The sequence below is a fragment of the Coregonus clupeaformis genome, chromosome 5, assembly GCF_020615455.1.
Source record: "Coregonus clupeaformis isolate EN_2021a chromosome 5, ASM2061545v1, whole genome shotgun sequence".
In the NCBI taxonomy this organism is placed as follows: Eukaryota; Metazoa; Chordata; class Actinopteri; order Salmoniformes; family Salmonidae; genus Coregonus; species Coregonus clupeaformis.
The window spans coordinates 792,383-813,923 of NC_059196.1; the positions used below are offsets into that span (position 1 = coordinate 792,383).

Consider the following 21,541-nt stretch of genomic DNA (forward strand, 5'->3'; position numbering starts at 1 on the left):
ACAGTGGGGAAAAAATGTATTTAGTCAGCCACCAGTTGTGCAAGTTCTCCCACTTAAAAAGATGAGAGAGGCCTGTAATTTTCATCATAGGTACACGTCAACTATGACAGACAAATTGAGAAAAAAAATCCAGAAAATCACATTGTAGGATTTTTAATGAATTTATTTGCAAATTATGGTGGAAAATACAGTGGGGAAAAAAAGTATTTAGTCAGCCACCAATTGTGCAAGTTCTCCCACTTAAAAACCAAATACTTATTTTCCACCATAATTTGCAAATAAATTCATTAAAAATCCTACAATGTGATTTTCTGGATTTTTTCCCCTCAATTTGTCTGTCATAGTTGACGTGTACCTATGATGAAAATTACAGGCCTCTCTCATCTTTCTAAGTGGGAGAACTTGCACAATTGGTGGCTGACTAAATACTTTTTTTCCCCACTGTAAGTATTTGGTCACCTACAAACAAGCAAGATTTCTGGCTCTCACAGACCTGTAACTTCTTCTTTAAGAGGCTCCTCTGTCCTCCACTCGTTACCTGTATTAATGGCACCTGTTTGAACTTGTTATCAGTATAAAATACACCTGTCCACAACCTCAAACAGTCACACTCCAAACTCCACTATGGCCAAGACCAAAGAGCTGTCAAAGGACACCAGAAACAAAATTATAGACCTGCACCAGGCTGGGAAGACTGAATCTGCAATAGGTAAGCAGCTTGGTTTGAAGAAATCAACCGTGGGAGCAATTATTAGGAAATGGAAGACATACAAGACCACTGATAATCTCCCTCGATCTGGGGCTCCACGCAAGTTCTCACCCTGTGGGGTCAAAATGATCACAAGAACGGTGAGCAAAAATCCCAGAATCACACGGGGAGACCTAGTGAATGACCTGCAGAGAGCTGGGACCAAAGTAACAAAGCCTACCATCAGTAACACACTACGCCGCCAGGGACTCAAATCCTGCAGTGCCAGACGTGTCCCCCTGCTTAAGCCAGTACATGTCCAGGCCCGTCTGAAGTTTGCTAGAGTGCATTTGGATGATCCAGAAGAGGATTGGGAGAATGTCATATGGTCAGATGAAACCAAAATATAACTTTTTGGTAAAAACTCAACTCGTCGTGTTTGGAGGACAAAGAATGCTGAGTTGCATCCAAAGAACACCATACCTACTGTGAAGCATGGGGGTGGAAACATCATGCTTTGGGGCTGTTTTTCTGCAAAGGGACCAGGACGACTGATCCGTGTAAAGGAAAGAATGAATGGGGCCATGTATCGTGAGATTTTGAGTGAAAACCTCCTTCCATCAGCAAGGGCATTGAAGATGAAACGTGGCTGGGTCTTTCAGCATGACAATGATCCCAAACACACCACCTGGGCAACGAAGGAGTGGCTTCGTAAGAAGCATTTCAAGGTCCTGGAGTGGCCTAGCCAGTCTCCAGATCTCAAACCCATAGAAAATCTTTGTAGGGAGTTGAAAGTCCGTGTTGCCCAGCGACAGCCCCAAAACATCACTGCTCTAGAGGAGATCTGCATGGAGGAATGGGCCAAAATACCAGCAACAGTGTGTGAAAACCTTGTGAAGACTTACAGAAAACATTTGACCTGTGTCATTGCCAACAAAGGGTATATAACAAAGTATTGAGAAACTTTTGTTATTGACCAAATACTTATTTTCCACCATAATTTGCAAATAAATTCATAAAAAATCCTACAATGTGATTTTCTGGAGAGAAAAAAATCTCATTTTGTCTGTCATAGTTGACGTGTACCTATGATGAAAATTACAGGCCTCTCTCATCTTTTTAAGTGGGAGAACTTGCACAATTGGTGGCTGACTAAATACTTTTTTCCCCCACTGTATACAATGACTAATGAGGTAATAAGGACCGGGTGTGTGTGATTGAAGACAAGACAAATGGAGAGTTGATAAATGGATCGGCAGTAGCTAGTAAGCCGGTGATGCCGAAACCTGCCCGAACAAGGAGGGGAGGCAGCCTCAGCAGAAGTCGTGACAACATGACAGCCCGCTTGGAGTTTGCCAAAAGGCACCTAAAGGACTCTGACCATGAAAAACAAGATTCTCTGGTCTGATGAATCCAATATTTAACTATTTGGCCTGAATGCCAAGCGTCACGTCTGGAGGAAACCTGGCACTATACCTATGGTGAAGCATGGTGGTGGCAGAATCATGTTGTGGGGATGTTTTTCAGTGGCAGGGACTGGGAAACTAGTCAGGATCGAGTGAAAGATGAACAGAGCAAAGTACAGAGAGATCCTTGATGAAATCCTGCTCCAAGAGCGCTCAGGACCTCAGACTGGGGCGATGGTTCACATTCCAACAAGACAACGACCCTAAGCACACAGCTAAGACAATGCAGGAATGGCTTTGGGACAAGTCTCTGAATGTCCTTGAGTGGCCCAGCCAGAGCCCGGACTTGAACCCGATCTAACATCTCTGGAGAGACCTGAAAACAGCAGTGCAGCGACGCTTCCCATCCAAAGCTTGAGAGGATTTGCAGCGAAGAGTGGGAGAAACTCCCCAAAAACAGGTGTGCTAAGCTTGTAGCGTCATACCCAAGAAGACTTGAGGCTGTAATTGCTGCCAAAGGTGCTTCATCAAAGTACTGAGTAAAGGGTCTGAATACTTATGTGAATATGATATTTCACTGCCCATCTTAAACTTTTATTTTTATTGGCCAGTCTGAGATATGGCTTTTTCTTTGCAACTCTGCCTAGAAGGTCAGCATCCCGGAGTCGCCTCTTCACTGTTGCCGTTGAGACTGGTGTTTTGCGGGTACTATTTAATGAAGCTGCCAGTTGAGGACCTGTGAGGCGTCTGTTTCTCAAACTAGACACTGTAATGTATTTGTCCTCTTGCTCAGTTGCGCACCAGGGCCTCCCACTCCTCTTTTTATTTTTTATTTTTATTCTTTTTTTCTCCTCTTTCTATTCAGGTTAGAGCCTGTTTGCGCTGTTCTGTGAAGGGAGTAGTACACAGCGTTGTACGAGATCTTCAGTTTCTTAGCAATTTCTCGCATGGAATAGCCTTCATTTCTCAGAACAAGAATAGACTGACGAGTTTCAGAAGAAAGTTCTTTGTTTCTGGCCACTTTGAGCCTGTAATCGAACCCACAATTGCTGATGCTCCAGATACTCGACTAGTCTCAAGAAGTCCAGTTTTATTGCTTCTTTAATCAGCACAACAGTTTTCAGCTGTGCTAACATAATTGCAAAAGGGGTTTTCTAATGATCAGTTAGCCTTTTAAAATGATAAATTTGGATTAAAACACAACGTGCCATTGGAACACAGGACTGATGGTTGCTGATAATGGGCCTCTGTACGCCTATGTAGATATTCCATTAAAAATCAGCCGTTTCCAGCTACAATAGCCATTTACAACATTAACAATGTCTATACTGTATTTCTGATCAATTTGATGTTATTTTAATGGACAAAAACATTTGCTTTTCTTTCTAAGTGACCCCAAACTTTTGAACGGAAGTGTGTATATATATTGTGATGTCACGAGAGGCTACACAGCTTTCAGCGGGATTGCTCAAGTAGTGCAAGGAGACCAGGTTCAACCAAAACAAGGATTTTATTAAAGGTCTTGGGAAACTAACGAAAGTATAACACAATTCTGTTCTCTGGTGGCTCTTTAAGGGTTAACAGTTCAGGGATGTCTCTTCCACATCCAAAATCATAACTCTCCCTCGCTCAAATAACGTTTCCCCAGTCTTACTGTATTCCACGTTGCAGCTAGTGGCCAACCCAGCAAAACTTCCTTCCAAATGTCCCACACGTATTTCCACAGGTGCATATATCCAAAGGTGAGTATTTCCCAAAGGTAAGTATCTCCAAATCCTTATATTCCTCATGGAAGTGGACGTGCAGCACTCTTGTCCTCCAGAGAGCCCAGCTTGGAGACCGTGTCTCTTCCCTTCAACAAACCTTCAGCTCATCACCTCCTGATTGGTTTCAGCTGCGTGGGAAGATTGGCCATAGAGGGTTGGAGTTCCCGACCATACCAGCAGATGGAGCCATAGCTGTCTGGGTTTGCAGCCATCTCAGGGGATGTAACGTCCCTCCAGGACACAGCCTCTCGTGACATCACACATCCCCCTCCTCGGGACCGACGCCTCGCCGGGTAAAGGCAGCGAAGAAGGCATCACGCCGGGAGAGGGCGTCCCGCATTGCCGTGGTGCTTGCCAGACTGCTCTCTCTTCAACTCCTCCAACTCTAGGACCAGGGACTCAGCCTCCTGTTGTCTCTCCTTGAGTTTCTTACTGAACGATCAGCCTTGGTTTTAGCAGAGTTTAGCTTCTGTTGAGCAGCTTTCAGTTCCTTCTCTCTCTCTGCCTCCGCATTCTTCATCTTGTTCTCCAACACCTTGTACTTCTCCTCTGCCTTCTTCTGGACCTCCTTACTACTGCGCAGGGTCTCCTCACACTCCTCGATGGTCCTGCGCAGCCTCTCCAGCTCCTCCTGTTGCTTAGGGAAGGAGCTCTGTTGGAGTTTAGCCTGGAGGATATCTAACTCTTCTGTCTTCATGTCTAACTGTTGCTTTAACAAACGATACCTCTCAGCGGTCCCCTTCAGACCAGACAGTTCTTTGTCCAGATTCTGTAGCTCCGTCTCTGTGTCGGTCTGGGCACCTGCCATCCCTATCAGAGCCCGGGCGGGAGTGAGTAACTCGGAGGATTGCACCGGAGCCTTCCCAGGATGAGTCTTGCCTCTCCGTTTCCGAGGTACTCGGGTTATCCTCTCCTGAGACTCTCTCCAGAGTGGGTAAAGGCTGGGCAGTCTCGTCCAATTAGGACAGGGACGGGGAGGGAATCAACCACCCCCGCCCGTCGTGTGTATGGTTCCCCGTGTGCTGGTCATTGTAAGTTCAGTAATGGGGTATTCTCTGGTGTCCCCATGGACACAGGAAACTGGGAGGACTTTCCCCGGGGTCAGACACGTTGGGCCCACCAAATCCTTACGCACCAGGGTGGCCCGGCTACCAGAATCCAGTAAGGCCTCCACATCATGGTGATTCACAGTTACCGGGCAGGTGGGGGGTCGATCTGGGCCGCCATCTACGACTCCCAAGAGCGAGGCAAAACGGTGTGTGGGTGCTGAGCTGGAGGACTCCGCAGTGGACATAGGTTCATCGGCTGGTTTCCCACACTGCCAGGAGATATGTCCCATCTCCCCACACCGGTAACACTGTCGAGTTTCCCCCTCCTGGTGTACTCTTCTTGGACCCGCCTGGTTTCTGGCTCCCCCTGGAGCCGGGATAAGTCCTGACGTGGCTGGGTTCGAGACCTTGGGGTCCTTTGGACGGGTTCTTCCCATTGGTGGTGGGGCCGCACTCCTGGGGTCTTTTCGGGAAGCATTCAGCATCTCCGCTGTGGCCTGGTACTTTTCCACAGCTTCCACGGTCAGATCAGCCGTGGTCAAGGCCTGTTGACTGATGAACCGTTTTGCCTCATAAGGCAGGGGCGCGTAGGTAACGATCCACCACAACGGCCTCCACCACCGCCGCTGCTGTATTCCTCTGCGGATCCAGCCATTTCCTTGCGATTCGGACAAGTTCATGCATCTGCGCCCGAGGAGGTTGGTCTGGTTGGAAGGTCCACCTGTGAAAGCGCTGGGCCATACCAAACTTTGTGAGTCCATATCTGCTGAGGATCTCAGACTTCAGGGGCATCATAGTCAGTAACCTGGTCAGGGCCCAGGTCCCGGACAGCATTCAGCGATTCCCCGGTTAGAAAGGGGGCTAACAGACCAACCCACTGTTGCTTGGGCCAGGCTTCCCTAGTGGCCGTGGCCTCAAATGCATGCAGGTATGCCTCAATGTCATCGGTAGCTCCCATCTTAGATATAAAGTCACTTGCCTTTATTGGGCGGGTATTTTGGACCACCCTCTGTCTCTGCAACTGCACTTCCTCTGCCTTCAGAAGGTTGGCTTTCTTTTGCTCCTCCAAGAGAGCCACGTTTGCTTGCATCTGGGCTTGCTGGCCAGCAACAAGGGCTTTCAATATGTCCTCCATTTCAGTCGGCGGGGAGCCTACGGCCAACTTGGAAAACTGGGTGATCAAACCTTCGGTATCCTCCTCTGACCTGCACTATTAACGCTTGAGCGTGCCTGTATTCTCCACCATCTGTGATGTCACGAGAGGCTACACAGCTTTCAGCGGGATTGCTCAAGTAGTGCAAGGAGACCAGGTTCAACCAAAACAAGGATTTTATTAAAGGTCTTGGGAAACTAACGAAAGTATAACACAATTCTGTTCTCTGGTGGCTCTTTAAGGGTTAACAGTTCAGGGATGTCTCTTCCACATCCAAAATCATAACTCTCCCTCGCTCAAATAACGTTTCCCCAGTCTTACTGTATTCCACGTTGCAGCTAGTGGCCAACCCAGCAAAACTTCCTTCCAAATGTCCCACACGTATTTCCACAGGTGCATATATCCAAAGGTGAGTATTTCCCAAAGGTAAGTATCTCCAAATCCTTATATTCCTCATGGAAGTGGACGTGCAGCACTCTTGTCCTCCAGAGAGCCCAGCTTGGAGACCGTGTCTCTTCCCTTCAACAAACCTTCAGCTCATCACCTCCTGATTGGTTTCAGCTGCGTGGGAAGATTGGCCATAGAGGGTTGGAGTTCCCGACCATACCAGCAGATGGAGCCATAGCTGTCTGGGTTTGCAGCCATCTCAGGGGGATGTAACGTCCCTCCAGGACACAGCCTCTCGTGACATCACAATATATTTGCAAACATTTCTAAAAACCTGTTTTTGCTTTGTCATAATGGAGTATTGTGTGTAGATTGATGAGGAAAAAAACAATTTAATCCATTTTAGAATAAGGTTGTAACGTAACAACATTTTGGAAAAGTCAAGGGGTCTGAATACTGTATGATATCAGTTTGTTGCTGGTACAGTATGTTGTTCATTCTAAAACTCTGCCTTGTGTGTGTGTTCCTAATCGTGTGTTTCACTCCCTCAGCTCTCGGCACTGCAGAGCCAGCTGGAGTTCCAGGAGACTTCTATGGTGGAAAAGTCTCTGGTCAGCAGGCAGGAGGCCAAGATCCGAGAGATGGAGACCAAGATGGAGTTTGAGAAGACGCAGGTCAAACGCTTGGAGGTGAGTGCAATCAGGGGGTTGAGGGATTTTCTAGAGGAGGAGCGCTGGTTTGCGTCTGGCGGCCTGTCGAGTGTGTGCGTGCGTGAGTGCCTGAGTGTGGGTGGGTGTGTGTGAGTGCGTGCGTGCGTGTGTGTGTGTGTGTTTGTGGAAGGTTAGGGCTGAAGAATTGCCCAGGGGATGAATGGGCTACTTTTTTTGGAGTAAATGAAAAACATTTCCTCAGGACGATTGACTCCCACTACCTCCACCCCCCTCTGTTATACCATGCAAGTATTGCCCACTCAGTGCTGGGTTCAGCCTCACATAACCTTCTTCTAGCTCGGACTGTTATCACAGTTAGTTAGAAAACACCTTCTGCTCTGTTCTATTCTATTCACTCCACAATATAATTTAATAATTTGTTATTCTGTCAGTTTCAAATTACATTCTGGGACAAACGTTTAAGTGAAGGATAAAGGTTACTGTTCGCACACAGCCAGGGAAACATTTTAATCAATTTTCTGCCTCACTGACAAATGCATCTCTGCTGGTTTTGGCAACTTTTAGACTTGTAATTACCAGCAATGTTCCAGACACACTGCTTTAACTTTTTACACTCAAAACTAAAGGGGGAGGGAGGGAGGGAGGGAGGGGTTTGGGTTTTTCTGTTTCTGTTCTTATATCTGAAAATCTATAAATAAAGAACAAAGAAATAAACAAATAAAAGTAAAACTCTCTCCGAGAATCCCTCTCTTTCGATGTTCTCCACTGGCTGGAATAATACAAAGACCATCTAAGACTGGTTAAGCATTGTTCAGCTTTGGGAAAGATACAGTGAGGGAAAAAAGTATTTGATCCCCTGCTGATTTTGTACGTTTGCCCACTGACAAAGACATGATCAGTCTATAATTTTAATGGTAGGTTTATTTGAACAGTGAGACACAGAATAACAACAAAAAAATCCAGAAAAACGCATGTCAAAAATGTTATAAATTGATTTGCATTTTAATGAGGGAAATAAGTATTTGACCCCTCTGCAAAACATGACTTAGTACTTGGTGGCAAAACCCTTGTTGGCAATCACAGAGGTCAGACGTTTCTTGTAGTTGGCCACCAGGTTTGCACACATCTCAGGAGGGATTTTGTCCCACTCCTCTTTGCAGATCTTCTCCAAGTCATTAAGGTTTCGAGGCTGACGTTTGGCAACTCGAACCTTCAGCTCCTTCCACAGATTTTCTGTGGGATTATGGTCTGGAGACTGGCTAGGCCACTCCAGGACCTTAATGTGCTTATTCTTGAGCCACTCCTTTGTTGCCTTGGCCATGTGTTTTGGTTCATTGTCATGCTGGAATACCCATCCACGACCCATTTCCAATGCCCTGGCTGAGGGAAGGAGGTTCTCACCCAAGATTTGACGGTACATGGCCCCGTCCATCGTCCCTTTGATGCGGTGAAGTTGTCCTGTCCCCTAAGCAGAAAAATACCCCAAAGCATAATGTTTCCACCTCCATGTTTGATGGTGGGGATGGTGTTCTTGGGGTCATAGGCAGCATTCCTCCTCCTCCAAACACGGCGAGTTGAGTTGATAACAAAGAGCTCGATTTTGGTCTCATCTGACCACAACACTTTCACCCAGTTCTCCTCTGAATCATTCAGATGTTCATTGGCAAACTTCAGACGGGCCTGTATATGTGCTTTCTTGAGCAGGGGGACCTGGAGCCCCAGGCCGAGGGAGATTGACAGGTCTTTTGTGTTTCTTCCATTTGCGAATAATCGCACCAACTGTTGTCACCTTCTCACCAAGCTGCTTGGCGATGGTCTTGTAGCCCATTCCAGCCTTGTGTAGGTCTACAATCTTGTCCCTGACATCCTTGGAGAGCTCTTTGGTCTTGGCCATGGTGGAGAGTTTGGAATCTGATTGATTGATTGCTTCTGTGGACAGGTGTCTTTTATACAGGTAACAAGCTGAGATTAGGATCTCTCCCTTTAAGAGTGTGCTCCTAATCTCAGATCGTTACCTGTATAAAAGACATCTGGGAGCCAGAAATCTTTCTGATTGAGAGGGGGTCAAATACTTATTTCCCTCATTAAAATGCAATCAATTTATAACTTTTTTGACATGCGTTTTTCTGGATTTTTGTTGTTATTCTGTCTCTCACTGTTCAAATAAACCTACCATTAAAATTATAGACGGATCATTTCTTTGTCAGTGGGCAAACGTACAAAATCAGCAGGGGATCAAATATTTTTTTCCCTCACTGTACATCCAGAGTTATAAGGGGTTTTAAGGTCGTGTTTAGCCATGTCTTTTTGCTACGCATGGCATTTGAAACCACTGTGAGTGGCTGGATACATCTCATCTTAGCAGACAGCGAGCAGAACTCACAGTGTGAAACATGGAGGGGCTGAAGGCTAATGGTATACTTTAACAAAGTTGGCTGTTTAGTATTGGTATGGAGGCTGGATTTAGCCTTTTCAGTGCATTAAAGTTGTTATAAGTGCTCGTAAGAAATGCTGGAGAATTCCTCTGTGGTGCAAATACAGTATGTAGCAGAACTATGTTTTGCAGGTAGGCTGTTTAATGAGTAGGCCCAGTTTCTTGCCCTTATTTGGGGAAATATCTCAAATGCAAGTAAGTGTAGGTTTTTCCTCAACTGAATCCCCTTTTAGATATGGAGCATCTCTCATAGCTGCATGTATGATAAGGTCTCTCGCCTGTGCCAGATACTGTATAGACTGTGAGTGCAGTGGTTCTTCTAACATGGTCCCTGCTGTTGGTCATTCAGAGCCTGGTTGCCCGTCTGAAGGAGAACCTTGAGAAGCTAACAGAGGAGCGGGATCACCGCAGCACCAGCGAGACTCGGGAGAAGGAGCAGAACAAGCGGCTCCAGAGACAGATCAGAGATATCAAGGAGGAGATGGGAGAGCTGGCCAAGAAGGAGGGAGAGGCCAGCCGCAAGAAACACGAGCTGGTAAGACCCAAAGTCACAAATGGGCCAAGCCGACTGGGACAGTGTACAGACTGGCTTTTTACAGTGGCGCACTTTGAAGATATGAAATAACGGCTGCAGTTCCCATCAACCTTGTTTTGTTCAGGAGTAGTAGACATTTAGGGAAATGAGACTGACAAAGAGACTTCAGAAATTGTCAGATGTAGGTGTAATGCTGGGACCTTAGTTTAGAGTGTCTCACTCTCTTCCAACAGGAAATGGATATTGAAAGCTTGGAGGCAGCCAATCAGAGCCTGCAGGCGGACCTTAAACTAGCCTTCAAGAGGATTGGTGACCTCCAGGCCGCCATCGAGGACGAGATGGAGAGTGACGACAACGAGGACCTCATCAACAGGTATAGCTGTCTATTTAGTGGCCGAACATATACATTCACTTAATAGAAAGAATTGATTAATTTACCTCTTGTCCTCTCATGACAGCAAGTATAGGCTAGTCAGCACACACTCAGCATAGAGAGCAGCTACTGTTACACAGTTAAACTGTAGATTGGAAGATGGATGTTCCATTGAAAGAGGCCTTGGATAAAGCAATCAGACAGAACTCTCCCCCGACGCCGTCATTTCTTATTCACACACTGAAAGATTTATGCCCTGAAAAATGCTGGGCTTAATTTTCTGGCATTTTTTGGGGGGAAATATTACTCTGTTTCCTGTATTCGATGAGATAGGCGGCTAGCTAAAGCTACATCAATGAAATTGAGTTCTGTCTCCTCCCGTTCCTTATTTATGTACTCGCTCCTGCCGAGCCTTGTTTGTTTATTTGTTTGTTTATGAGTGCAGTCCCGGGGAGAAGGACTTTCAGCAGTAAATAGCTCTGTAAAACAGGTTTGAGTATACTGTGTACTCTTTCTTCTCCACACAGTAACTGGATGTGGATCAGGATGATAATAATAAATAATAATATGCCATTTAGCAGACGCTTTTATCTAAAGCGACTTACAGTCATATGTGGCGTGCAATATGCAGTGGTTGAATCTCTCCCACTGGGAGGAAATATATTTAATAGAACAACAGGGTCATCATCATAGAATTAGGATTTAGAATAATAGTAATTGAATAGGATCTCTATGGTCGTCATCATCACCACCATAACATCAGCCGTGATATCCACAATGATTTAGGATGTAGATCCTTCAAGCATTAGCCTAATCATCACGTTCTTTTGGTTTACTGGACTACTTACCTACTTCCGGTCTCACTTTTCTTTTGTTTGTTTTGTGTTTGTATTCTTTGTTTCTTTGTGTCTCTGTCTGTCATCCTTCATCATGACCAGTTTACAAGACATGGTGACAAAGTATCAGAAAAGAAGGAACAAAACGTGAGGAACTGGAGCTCGTGTTTGACATTATTTTAAGCACGGTTTTGGAATAGCCTGTTGCCCTTCATTGGAAAAGATGCAATATCAAGCAGCAGATATATTGTCAATGTTCAAGCCATCTCATATAAGTTCAAGTTTATGACTTATGGCATAGTTCATATGTCACTGCATATGGACTTAACTATGGGATACCATTCAACGAACAAGCTCAGTGATACTGCATCATTATTCCAGGGCTCATCTATTCCCCCATAACCCAATTTGCTCTACACTTCACTGCATGATGCCACATGTTGAACTGCATGAATGCCATTGACAACATGCTTTTCTAAACCAAGCATGAAACAACCCCTTCCCCAGAGTGTACGTGTGGTTATTCATCCAGTAACCCCTTCAACTGAGGGTAACAGATGTAACATATAATATCTAACTGGTGTAGTAAGCATCCATCGCTGGGTAAGTGTCTTGCCCCACTGGTCAGTCATTGTGGTGTCCCACAGGGCTCGGTTCTTGGACCTCTGGGGGTCTGTTGGACACCACTGTGCCTTGTTTGAACAGTGTTCTGTGCCCAGCGGCCACCCCCCTGCTCTCATGGCCTACTGAATATTTCAGAGCCTTGCTCTGGGGTGGATGTGAGATGTGACTGTCTGCCTCCGACGACGGAAAGACGAGGGGTGTGTTCCTCATCAATCTTTTACACTCACTATATAATGCAGAAACCTCAAATGTCTTACAAAAAGCTCTCTGCTAGTCTGGAAAGTGGCTCACACACAGTGTTAACCTCTGGCTCTGGGCCATTCCAGTCCCATGTCAATGTTCACTCACAGCAGTCACTGCCGTTTCAGCTGTTAAACCCTTGTTAAGCAGTATTGTAAAGTGCTGCTTTTTGTTAAAGCAGAAAGGGTTCTGAATGTTAAAGGTAGACTCAGCGATATGACGTAGATGCAGAAAGTAAACAGCATAGTGGGTCATTTTCCAAACCAATTAAGAGTGTTGAAGCATGAGGATAAACTTCTCTGCTGTTTTGGTCCCGTAGATGCCACACTGTGAACAGAATGAAACGAACACGTGCACATGCGCAGATACTGTATGTGACTGTCTGAGAGCGAAGTCTTGCATCTCACTCATCTCATTATCTGTGGTGCTGCTCGTGGCAACGTCATTTCGCTGAGTCTACCTTTAATGATGGGCTTGTACAACACTGGTACATTACAGTAGAGAATACGGTGTTGGGAAATTCATGTTTTTTACATAGTAATTGGATGGGAGACCCCAGCTGTTCTTTCCAGGGTTTTTGTTATTGAATCATAATAACCATGTTCTTTATGTTTTTCAGTACTAGGCAGTAATAGTAATAATAGCTACTGATTTGATAACAATGTTTTGTTGAATGGGCATGTACACAATACATACGAATAATTGGAGACTATTGATTGACACAGGATTTAGTTATTTCAACGTGCTATGTTTTAATTTCTGTTTGCAAATTGATTGGAAATGTAATCCATGTCTGTCGTTGTTCGATCACAAAAAAGGTGCCAAGTGATTTTATACTAAATGAACAACGTCAGGATGAAAGAAAGTCAGAGAGGTTTCTTTGCGTCACAATCTCCCCTTTTAATCTGGTATTGGAGATCACAGCAATGCTCCCAGTATATGTGTCTTAATAGGTTTTGAACAGATGCGTATGCCTGGCTGGCTGTGTTGAAGCCCCATAGGGAGCTGCTGTCTAGGCTGAGTTGCCTAATAAAAGTCCCAATATTCTGGGAATCAACACAGACGCTTGTAAGACCCAGGGACACCAAGGAGGAGCAGTGCAGAGGGAGCAGAAGAGGATCCATAGGAGCTAATGATGAATGTAATAGTGTGTAACAGAGATGTACAACCACTGGAGGCAGATTGTCACAGACAATTAATGTCTCCCTCCACACTCTGTGTTTGTTTGCTTCCCCTGGGCTCTCGGCACGGCTTAATTAATGGTATGGCGGTCAAGGATATAAATCGTGTGTGACACCATGTGTGAAGCGCTCGATTACAAAGGGCCCATCGTCCCGTCGGTTTTGTTTTGGCCCCGGCCCGGGGAGGGAAGGCCTCTGTGATCTGAATACATCACCTCCATTTACCCAGTGGCTCCTCCTTGGACAAAATGCACATGTGGAAAGAGATGCACATCCTTCAAGTAGAGGACAGGTCTCTCTCACCCCCCCAAAATATTTAAATCTCAACAGGATTGTACCTGTATAAATGAAAAAAAAATTAGTGCTTAAGGAAATTCTCTCCATGAAGTAATGGATTTTTGACTATTTTGTACAGAGGGTTTCGGCATTGATTTTGCAAAATGACAGCTAGTGTAATTTTGCCCTGGGGAACGCAAGCGATGTCATCAGGGTCAAGAGAATAAAATACCAAAAAAGATTCTTCAAAAACAATATAGCTTTTCCTTTTTTTCTTTCTTCAAAGCAACATCAGTGCTCTTAGTATTCCTGGAGCGGCGATAGTTCTTTAAAGCAGTATGTTGCCAGATAAGTGAACGGATAAAAAACAAATCTTAAGAGGCTGGGGAGGTGTTGACTCGCAAAGCCCAACAAACACACAAATCCAAGCGTTTTTGTTTTTTCTCTGAGGAGAGGAGATGAGCAAACAGCCTTGGAATTGTCTGCTCCGGTTAGCTAACGTTAGCTCCTTTTTCCCAGGGCTCCTTCACTCTTTGTTTACACCCTTATTGACAAGGCCTCTGTGCCAAAGCCAGCCAGCCGCTCACTCTGTCACAATAACAATTCTCACTGACGTTCCCCACATTGTCTAATAGGCCAGGCATGGCCTGCAAAGTTAATTACAGCCTCCCTCCTAGAGAAATGCTTTTATCTCGACTCCCAACCTTTCCTTTCTCTTTCCCTTCTAAACACTGCCATCTTAGTGCCTAGTATTTGATGTTATTGTACAGTTTAAAACAGAGTGGGCTAGTTATGACCGAACCCATAATTAAATATGAGATCCTTCTGCGATAAGGGGAGGCTTTTGTATCTCTGCCTCTTAACGATTTTAATTGTAGCTACTGAATGTGGTGGTGGGCCAGATTAAGTGCAGAAAAAGAAAACGCTATTTGCTCTCTCTACTCCACAGCAAGACAAGGTTTTTAAAAGCAGTAGTGGAGATTGACACCCTCCCAATCGATGTCTCTGTTTTATTATTAAGCTGTAACAGCTTAATTTCGCAGCACCACATGAGCATTGGGCTCTGCGGCACTTAATGAGTGTCATGCTCTTTTCAACCATGTCAAATTTCGAACAACCCTCCATTTCTCCTCACGCTTCGCAGTAGGCTGTCGACGCAGTAATGATAATTTAGAGAGAAAACAGCTCAGCAACCAAGCTGTGCACCAAATCATTTTGTCAAGAGCTCAACTGCAATTTTGGGGGACTGTGGAGGGAATAGATAAGTGAGAGAGAGGAAAGTGAAAATCCCTTCATTTTGTGCCTTACTCTCTTCACTTTCCACTTCATCCCATTCCTGGTCTCTCTCCTTATGCGCCGCCTTAACTGGAGTGGCTTTGGATCAGAGTGAATGGAATTGAGCCCTCTTTGTGCCCCATTGCCAGCTAACCACAGGGCCACAGTGATAACACTCCTAACAGTGACAACAAGTGTGACCGTGTCTGTGTGTGTTTCCTAGGGCTCCTGTGATCTAGTGCATGTGGTTTTCTTCTGTCTTCTCTCCCAAAATAAAATATGTGATCCTCCTCAGTTGCCTCACTAACACTTCCAATACAGAATCCTTCTCTCCCCCTCTTTCTCTCCCTATCTTTTTCTCTCTTTCCCTTCATCATTCTCTCCTCAACTTCACTCCATCCCTCTCTCACCCCTCCCTCAATCTCCTCTCTCACCCCTCCCTCAATCTCCTCTCTCACCCCTCCCTCAATCTCCTCTCACCCCTCCTCAATCTCCTCTCTCGCCCCTCCCCCAATCTCCTCTCACCCCTCCTCAATCTCCTCTCTCGCCCCTCCCTCAATCTCCTCTCTTACTCCTCCCTCAATCTCCTCTCTCGCCCCTCCCTCAATCTCCTCTCTCGCCCCTCCCTCAATCTCCTCTCTTACTCCTCCCTCAATCTCCTCTCTCGCCCCTCCCTCAATCTCCTCTCTTACTCCTCCCCCAATCTCCTCTCTCACCCCTCCCCCCAATCTCCTCTCTCACCCCTCCCCCAATCTCCTCTCACCCCTCCTCAATCTCCTCTCTTGCTTCCTCTTTATACCTTTTCTCCATCACTCTCTTTCAGCTCTTCCCCACCTCTCTTTTTCTCTACTCTCTCCTCCCACTGACGTTGTGTTTTGTCCCTCCCTGCCACACAGTGAGGGAGACTCATCTGACTCGGAGGTGGAAGACCGTGTGGACGGGGTCAAGTCCTGGCTGTCCAAAAACAAAGGCTCGACCAAGAACCTTTCAGATGACGGCAGCCTCAAGAGCTCCAGGTCAGTATGGCACCCCCTTCCTCCATCCCCCTGGATCCCCCTATCTTCACCACTGGGTCCTATCTTCACAACTGCCAAACACACACACACATTCCCCCTGCTTACAAAGCAGCCCAAACTGGTTTTAGTATCCAGTCACCCCCTATCAGGATTTTACGTGGTACATCCAGCATAGCACTTGGAAGGGAACACTTGGCTAGACATAGGGGGGTGTTATTATTATTACTGGTGTTTCCTCCAGCCTCTTTGTCTTTTATTGTCACTGCCTTGATGACAGCCGCCTCCCTGGCAGAGTTATCGACATGCCCGGTGGCCAGCTGGTATGCATACCTACCCCCCCTCCTCTCTCCCATTCTCCCCTCTTCCTAAGATTAATGGATGTATCTGCCAGCTGACAGCTTCGATTGCCCTAGATTTGTCTCCTTACCAGAAGATTGAACTGTCCCACACCCCCACTTCAGACGCTCACAACTTTGAACAACTTTTAAGAGTTTTTAAATCTCTCTTGACTGTGTGTCCCCACGGACTCCCTCCCTTCCTTCAGGAGAGCTCAGTTCCTTGATCTCAGTTCTGTGTTTTGGTTAAGATGTGCACACACACACACAACACAACACACACACACACACGGGAAGTGTGTGTTCAGCTCTCTTGCTGAATCACTCAACATATTTAACCACAATGAGATGCTTGACTAGAATTCTGTGTAACATTTACACACATCAAATTCAAATGAATATCCCATAAAAACCTAGTTCAATACAGAGATTTTGATTTTGCATAAAGAAATTGGTTAGGACAAGACAGCACAGGTGTTTTCTCCAGTCAGTACATGTCTTGTCTGTGTTTTGTCTTATTTGTTTTTTTTCTGTGCTGAAGTTGTGAATCCAAAAAGGCATTCTCTACCCCACATTCATTTCAATAATTGTTCTATCTACTTTACTTTCTTCCTACTGAATTAAATCTGTTGCTCATCTTATTCCTGTTTTAAGTATCATTAATCTCTCTCCTTTTAAGTTTGTAATTCCATCTATCATTCTTTCTCTCTTTCTCTTCCTCCTCTTCCACTATATCCATCTACATGAACGGTTCTCTGTCCTCTCTAGATTTGCCGTAAACATAGACGCAAAGGAAGAGAAAGAGTGGAAAGAGGGTAAGGAATGGAAAGAGTTGAACAAAGAGGGCAAAGAGAAAGAGGTAGATCAGAGCAGGCCGGTGTCTGTGATGAGTTCCCTGAGCTACAGGAAGCGCTCCAACATCAATGACTCCATTGGAGGTAAAGGGGATGACAGCTCCCTCTTCAGTTCCCTCAAGAAGGACCAGGACTCCCAGGAGTCTATCACCTCTTTTCGTAAGGCCAAGCCCAAAGGCTCCTTACCCCAGGATGACTCCTACTCAGTCAGCTCCAGCTCCTGGAGGAAGTCCCAGACTGGGGACGATGATGACCGTGGCTCGGTTATCTCCCAGGCCTACACTGAAGCCACCAGCAGGGCTAGGAAGGGCATGGACAGCCGCTGGGGAGACTTCGACAAAGAGTCCACCGTGTCCTCCATGGCCCCCAGCAGGGCCTCTGTCGCCACCACGCGCCGTGGCCTGAGACCAGGCGACGACACCAAGTCGACCATCAGCCTGGGTATGTCCAGTCCCCTGAGCCGCCGCCGCAGCACCTCCGCACACCGAATGGACGAGTCATATGGAAAAAGCGGTTGCAGCCCCAGCAGCCCCTCTCTCAGTCGCCATTCTGGGGGCAGGAGCCCTAGCAGCATGAGCCGTGCTGACTCACGCATATCTGACTTCCGCAGCTGCCGCCTCAGTGAGTTTGATGACATGGAGGACGGGCACAGCGTGGCCTTCACCGAGCGCTCCTCGGCCTACAGCCCCCACTCCTCCACAGGACGCAGCCTGTCCATGCCCCCGCCACGTGCTCGCTCCTCCTTCAGAGATGATGACGAGATCCCTGACACCTCGGACGTCAAGCCGGCCACCGTCAGCCACCGCAACTACCTGGACCCCGACCTGGAGAAGGCCATCAACGAGGTGCTCAACTTCAAACCCATCAAGTTCAAACGCACCAGCCTGGAAGACTCGGAGGCCGAGGCAGGGAAGAAAGAGGAGGACACAGAGGATGACAGGAAGAGTGTGCTTAGCGTCAGGGGGAGAGGCGACCGGGAGGTGGACAGCGGGCGCAGCACCAGCAGTCTGAGACGCTCAGCTTCGGCCGTGGACTGTAGGAGGTCCTCCAGCAGCATGAGCAGCCGCAGTCGCAGCCACAGCCGCAGCGCAAAGAAGAGCAAAGGCAAGAAGAAGAAGAGGAGCCACGGCTCCGAGTCAGACAGCTCCGATGATGACCGCCGCAGCAAGAAGGGCAGCACCAAGAAGAAGGGCAAGAAGTCCAAGAAGAAGTCCAAGAAGAAGTCCAAAAAGGAGACTACTTCTTCTTCTTCCTCATCCTCGGATTCATCATCTGACTCAGAGTCTGGCTCCAGCTCTGGTGCCTCCACAATCTCCTACAAAAGCACCAACAGTGTAAAGAGAGCCCCTGGCCGCCAGGCCTCTAGTCCAGAGGGGGAGAGGGAGGCTGGGACACCTGCTGAGGGGCAGCCCCCTCCTAACAAGAAGGAGGAGAAGAGTAGGAAGAAGAAAGTGGACAACCTGATGATGAAGTATCTGTACAGACCAGACAGTGACTGAGGCTTGCAGTAGGTGATGCCTGGTGTGGAGTGTGTCTACTGCATGGTGTGATGTGGCTAACCACAGAGAGAGGTACCTCAGTCAATCCTCTCCTGCTGAGTCTCACATTCAATGGACCAACCCCCCCCTTTTATAATCTAACCCAAATATCCAGTCACCTTTTGAAAACGTCAGTTGTGTTATGAATGATACATCACTTTGACTTACTTGACTTATTCCTGTTAGGGCTTCAACATTACTGTAGAAATGTAGAATTTCACTCGGTTCATCTCAAGACATTTTTGTTTTTTAATTGCACTCTCAATCCCTAAATACTAATTGAGGTAATTGAGGTCCTTAATTCACAGGAGCTCATCTGAAAGCAATTTGAATTTACATCTCTTCAATGGCAATTATTGTGACATTGCTTTGCACTGCTGTAATTCCGTTACGGTATTTTCGGGGGAAAGAAAGACAGAGAGAGAGAGAGAAGGGTATAAGCGTGTTGTGGATGCATTACAATGCTGATTAGCCTAGCAGCATGGGGGTTAGAGCCAAGGAAAAGACTAAGCTCACGTGGGTGTAGCTGTAGTGCTGCTCGCTAATTCTCCACCCAAACTTCAGCGTGATTTATGGCGCCGGAAATAGGAAAATACCAGGAGTCGTCAATTAAGATGGCCACCATAGATTTCCCCTCCAACCCCCTTAACTCTGGGCGTAATTAGACCCAATGCATCGATTTACACAAGCAGCAAGTACATTTAAGTTGCACGATTTACAGTAATTAACCCTAGGTTTGCATAATTTAAGTGGGCTTGAATGTTAAATCAGCTTCAAACACGCAGTAGCAGTAGGCAGGTAGAATATCTAATGACAGAGAGAGGGTACGTCAGAGTATGCTCTACTGACGATTCATGAGGAAGATTTTATCTATTGATTAGAAGTCATTAGAGTGAATAAAAGGTTAACTGGTGTTTTGTTTAAACTGAATGGTATTTGATTGTCCTACACTTGAAGTGAAGCCAGGCAGTGCAGTGTAGGTGTGCCATTCTTCTGTTTTTGGAGAGGAAGCCACAGTGCATAGCAGATTCATTCAACCACAAACCAGAACCAAAATCCATCACATTCTCTCTGTGTAATAAGTTGTGTCTAAAAATGGAATACAAACGGACCTAATTTTGTTTTATTACTAGAGGTACGGTAGTATGCATCCGTGCATGGGTTTGTGAACATTTAGTTGGTTGAAGCACAATATGTCGAACATTACATAAAGGATAAGAAAATTTGATCAATGTTTGGTAATGATCATGCCCCACTGTGTAACTATCTCAGGGCCTGTCTTTGATTATTTCTTTCTCTCTCCCTCCAGTCCTCCTAGCCGAAGACGGTTCTGCTTTGACAAATCTGACGAAGAAGAAGAGGAGGAGGAAGAAGAAAAAGCAGAAGGTGGTGTGTCCCGAGGGTCCTACCGCTCCAGATACACACGCGGCAGCTACTTGAACAACAGTGACAGCAAAGACAAGCCCTCTGAGACAACGTAGTTAACACACACACACACACCAGCCAACACATCTTGCATGTTGAGAGGGCCCCAGTGGCGCACGATTGGACTCACTGTGCTGTCATCACACTCACACACACAAACACTCTACTGTTCTTCTAACCCTGCAACATGGCAATGATACTATTACTATCATTATTATTCTACTATTACAAAGCAGCTTGCATTGCTAAGATCTACAAAAGGTGCCATAGTACGTCAATGTACAGTACACAATACTAATGGTTTCGCTCACTCTCCACTCCACTGTGCAAAACCCTCTCTTGGTGTATTTCACAAGTCATATGTGACAATGTCTCCATCTTGGATCTGGCCCCTCCAGTTGAACAGCGCCTCCATTAATAATGGCTTGTCTCTGCTGGCTGCATGAGGACAGCTGCTGCTTGGCTGGCGCCATCGTCTCCTCCTTCCTAGACTCTATTATCATCATCATGGCTGTAACTGAGCCAAATAACTAGTTATGTTCCCTTGTGTTTTATCACTGCATCGGGGGACCAGAAAGAAAATAAGTACCAAAAAAGCCTTTGTTGTAAGTATGTGTGTACACAGTGTTATTGCTTATAAACGCTGAGTCCTGGTAAAAAGCCCAGAGTTTCTTTTTGGGAGTTCCATTGATATACAGTAAGTAGGGTCCTCTACAGCTGTGCTTAGATTCTGGCTGCAGCGCCGAGCTCCGCCACCCCCCAAAAGAAGACGCTTTCATCTGTTCATCTGATTGTTTTTTATTGTTTGGTTTTAGCAGGAGAAGGGGAAGAAGAGAGCTACAGCACCAAACTGCTTTGTGATGAAAGTTTAGGCCTTTCTCTTCTTATTTTTTTCATCCTTTTGTTTTTGAGAGTCCTGCCATCAAGAAAATGAATTTCCAGGAGGTTCGAGCGTAGCGTACCCTATGAAATGCCTTGTCTCATTTTATTTCAACTTGAATTGAACTAAGTACTTTGCAGAAATGCTTTTGGGGTGAGAGTCTTTGGCTCAGCTGTTTTTATTTTCTCTGTGGTTGTGGTTGTTCTCATGCTTTTCACTCGTTTTTTTTTCTCCATTTGATGTGCTTTGCTTTCTAAAGGGAACGATATTCAACACCATGCTTTATGGTGGTTTGCCTTTATTTTCAATCTCCTACAACACACATACACGTCTTCTTTTTCTGACTGGTGAGGATTGGGTGTCCTCAACCAGCATGTTAAATCCTCCTGTGTTGCATCACCACTCTGTAATCTGGATATAATGCATTCAAATCCTTTTCAGTGTCTCTGAAGCCTAATTGTTATGTAGGATTCATCAGTATTCTGTCCTGAACCAATGCTACCCTTTATAACAGTGCAGCAGTTTAACCAGGAAGATATTAAAGACCCATGTTTTTACGGTTGCTTGGTGTTACATTGAACCCTTTGGCTGTCTCTTTA

General features: G+C 46.0%; 1 protein-coding gene across 4 annotated transcripts in view; it reads left to right on the plus strand.

Moving 5' to 3' along the window:
- The window catches only part of LOC121558156 (unconventional myosin-XVIIIa-like), a 153,285-nt gene extending 133,248 nt beyond the window's left edge, over window positions 1-20,037 (plus strand). For 3 of the 4 annotated variants that reach the window (XM_045211603.1, XM_045211605.1, XM_045211602.1), the window contains 7 exons: window positions 7,001-7,138; window positions 9,904-10,089; window positions 10,323-10,462; window positions 11,401-11,445; window positions 15,791-15,910; window positions 17,014-18,606; window positions 19,947-20,037. In XM_045211603.1, the coding sequence (XP_045067538.1) occupies window positions 7,001-7,138; window positions 9,904-10,089; window positions 10,323-10,462; window positions 11,401-11,445; window positions 15,791-15,910; window positions 17,014-18,598 (2,214 nt within the window). In that variant the 3' untranslated portion in view covers window positions 18,599-18,606; window positions 19,947-20,037. The remainder of the gene's footprint in view (window positions 1-7,000; window positions 7,139-9,903; window positions 10,090-10,322; window positions 10,463-11,400; window positions 11,446-15,790; window positions 15,911-17,013; window positions 18,607-19,946) is intronic. The other variant, XM_045211608.1, reaches the window with a different exon arrangement.
- Window positions 20,038-21,541: the final 1,504 nt, after the last annotated feature.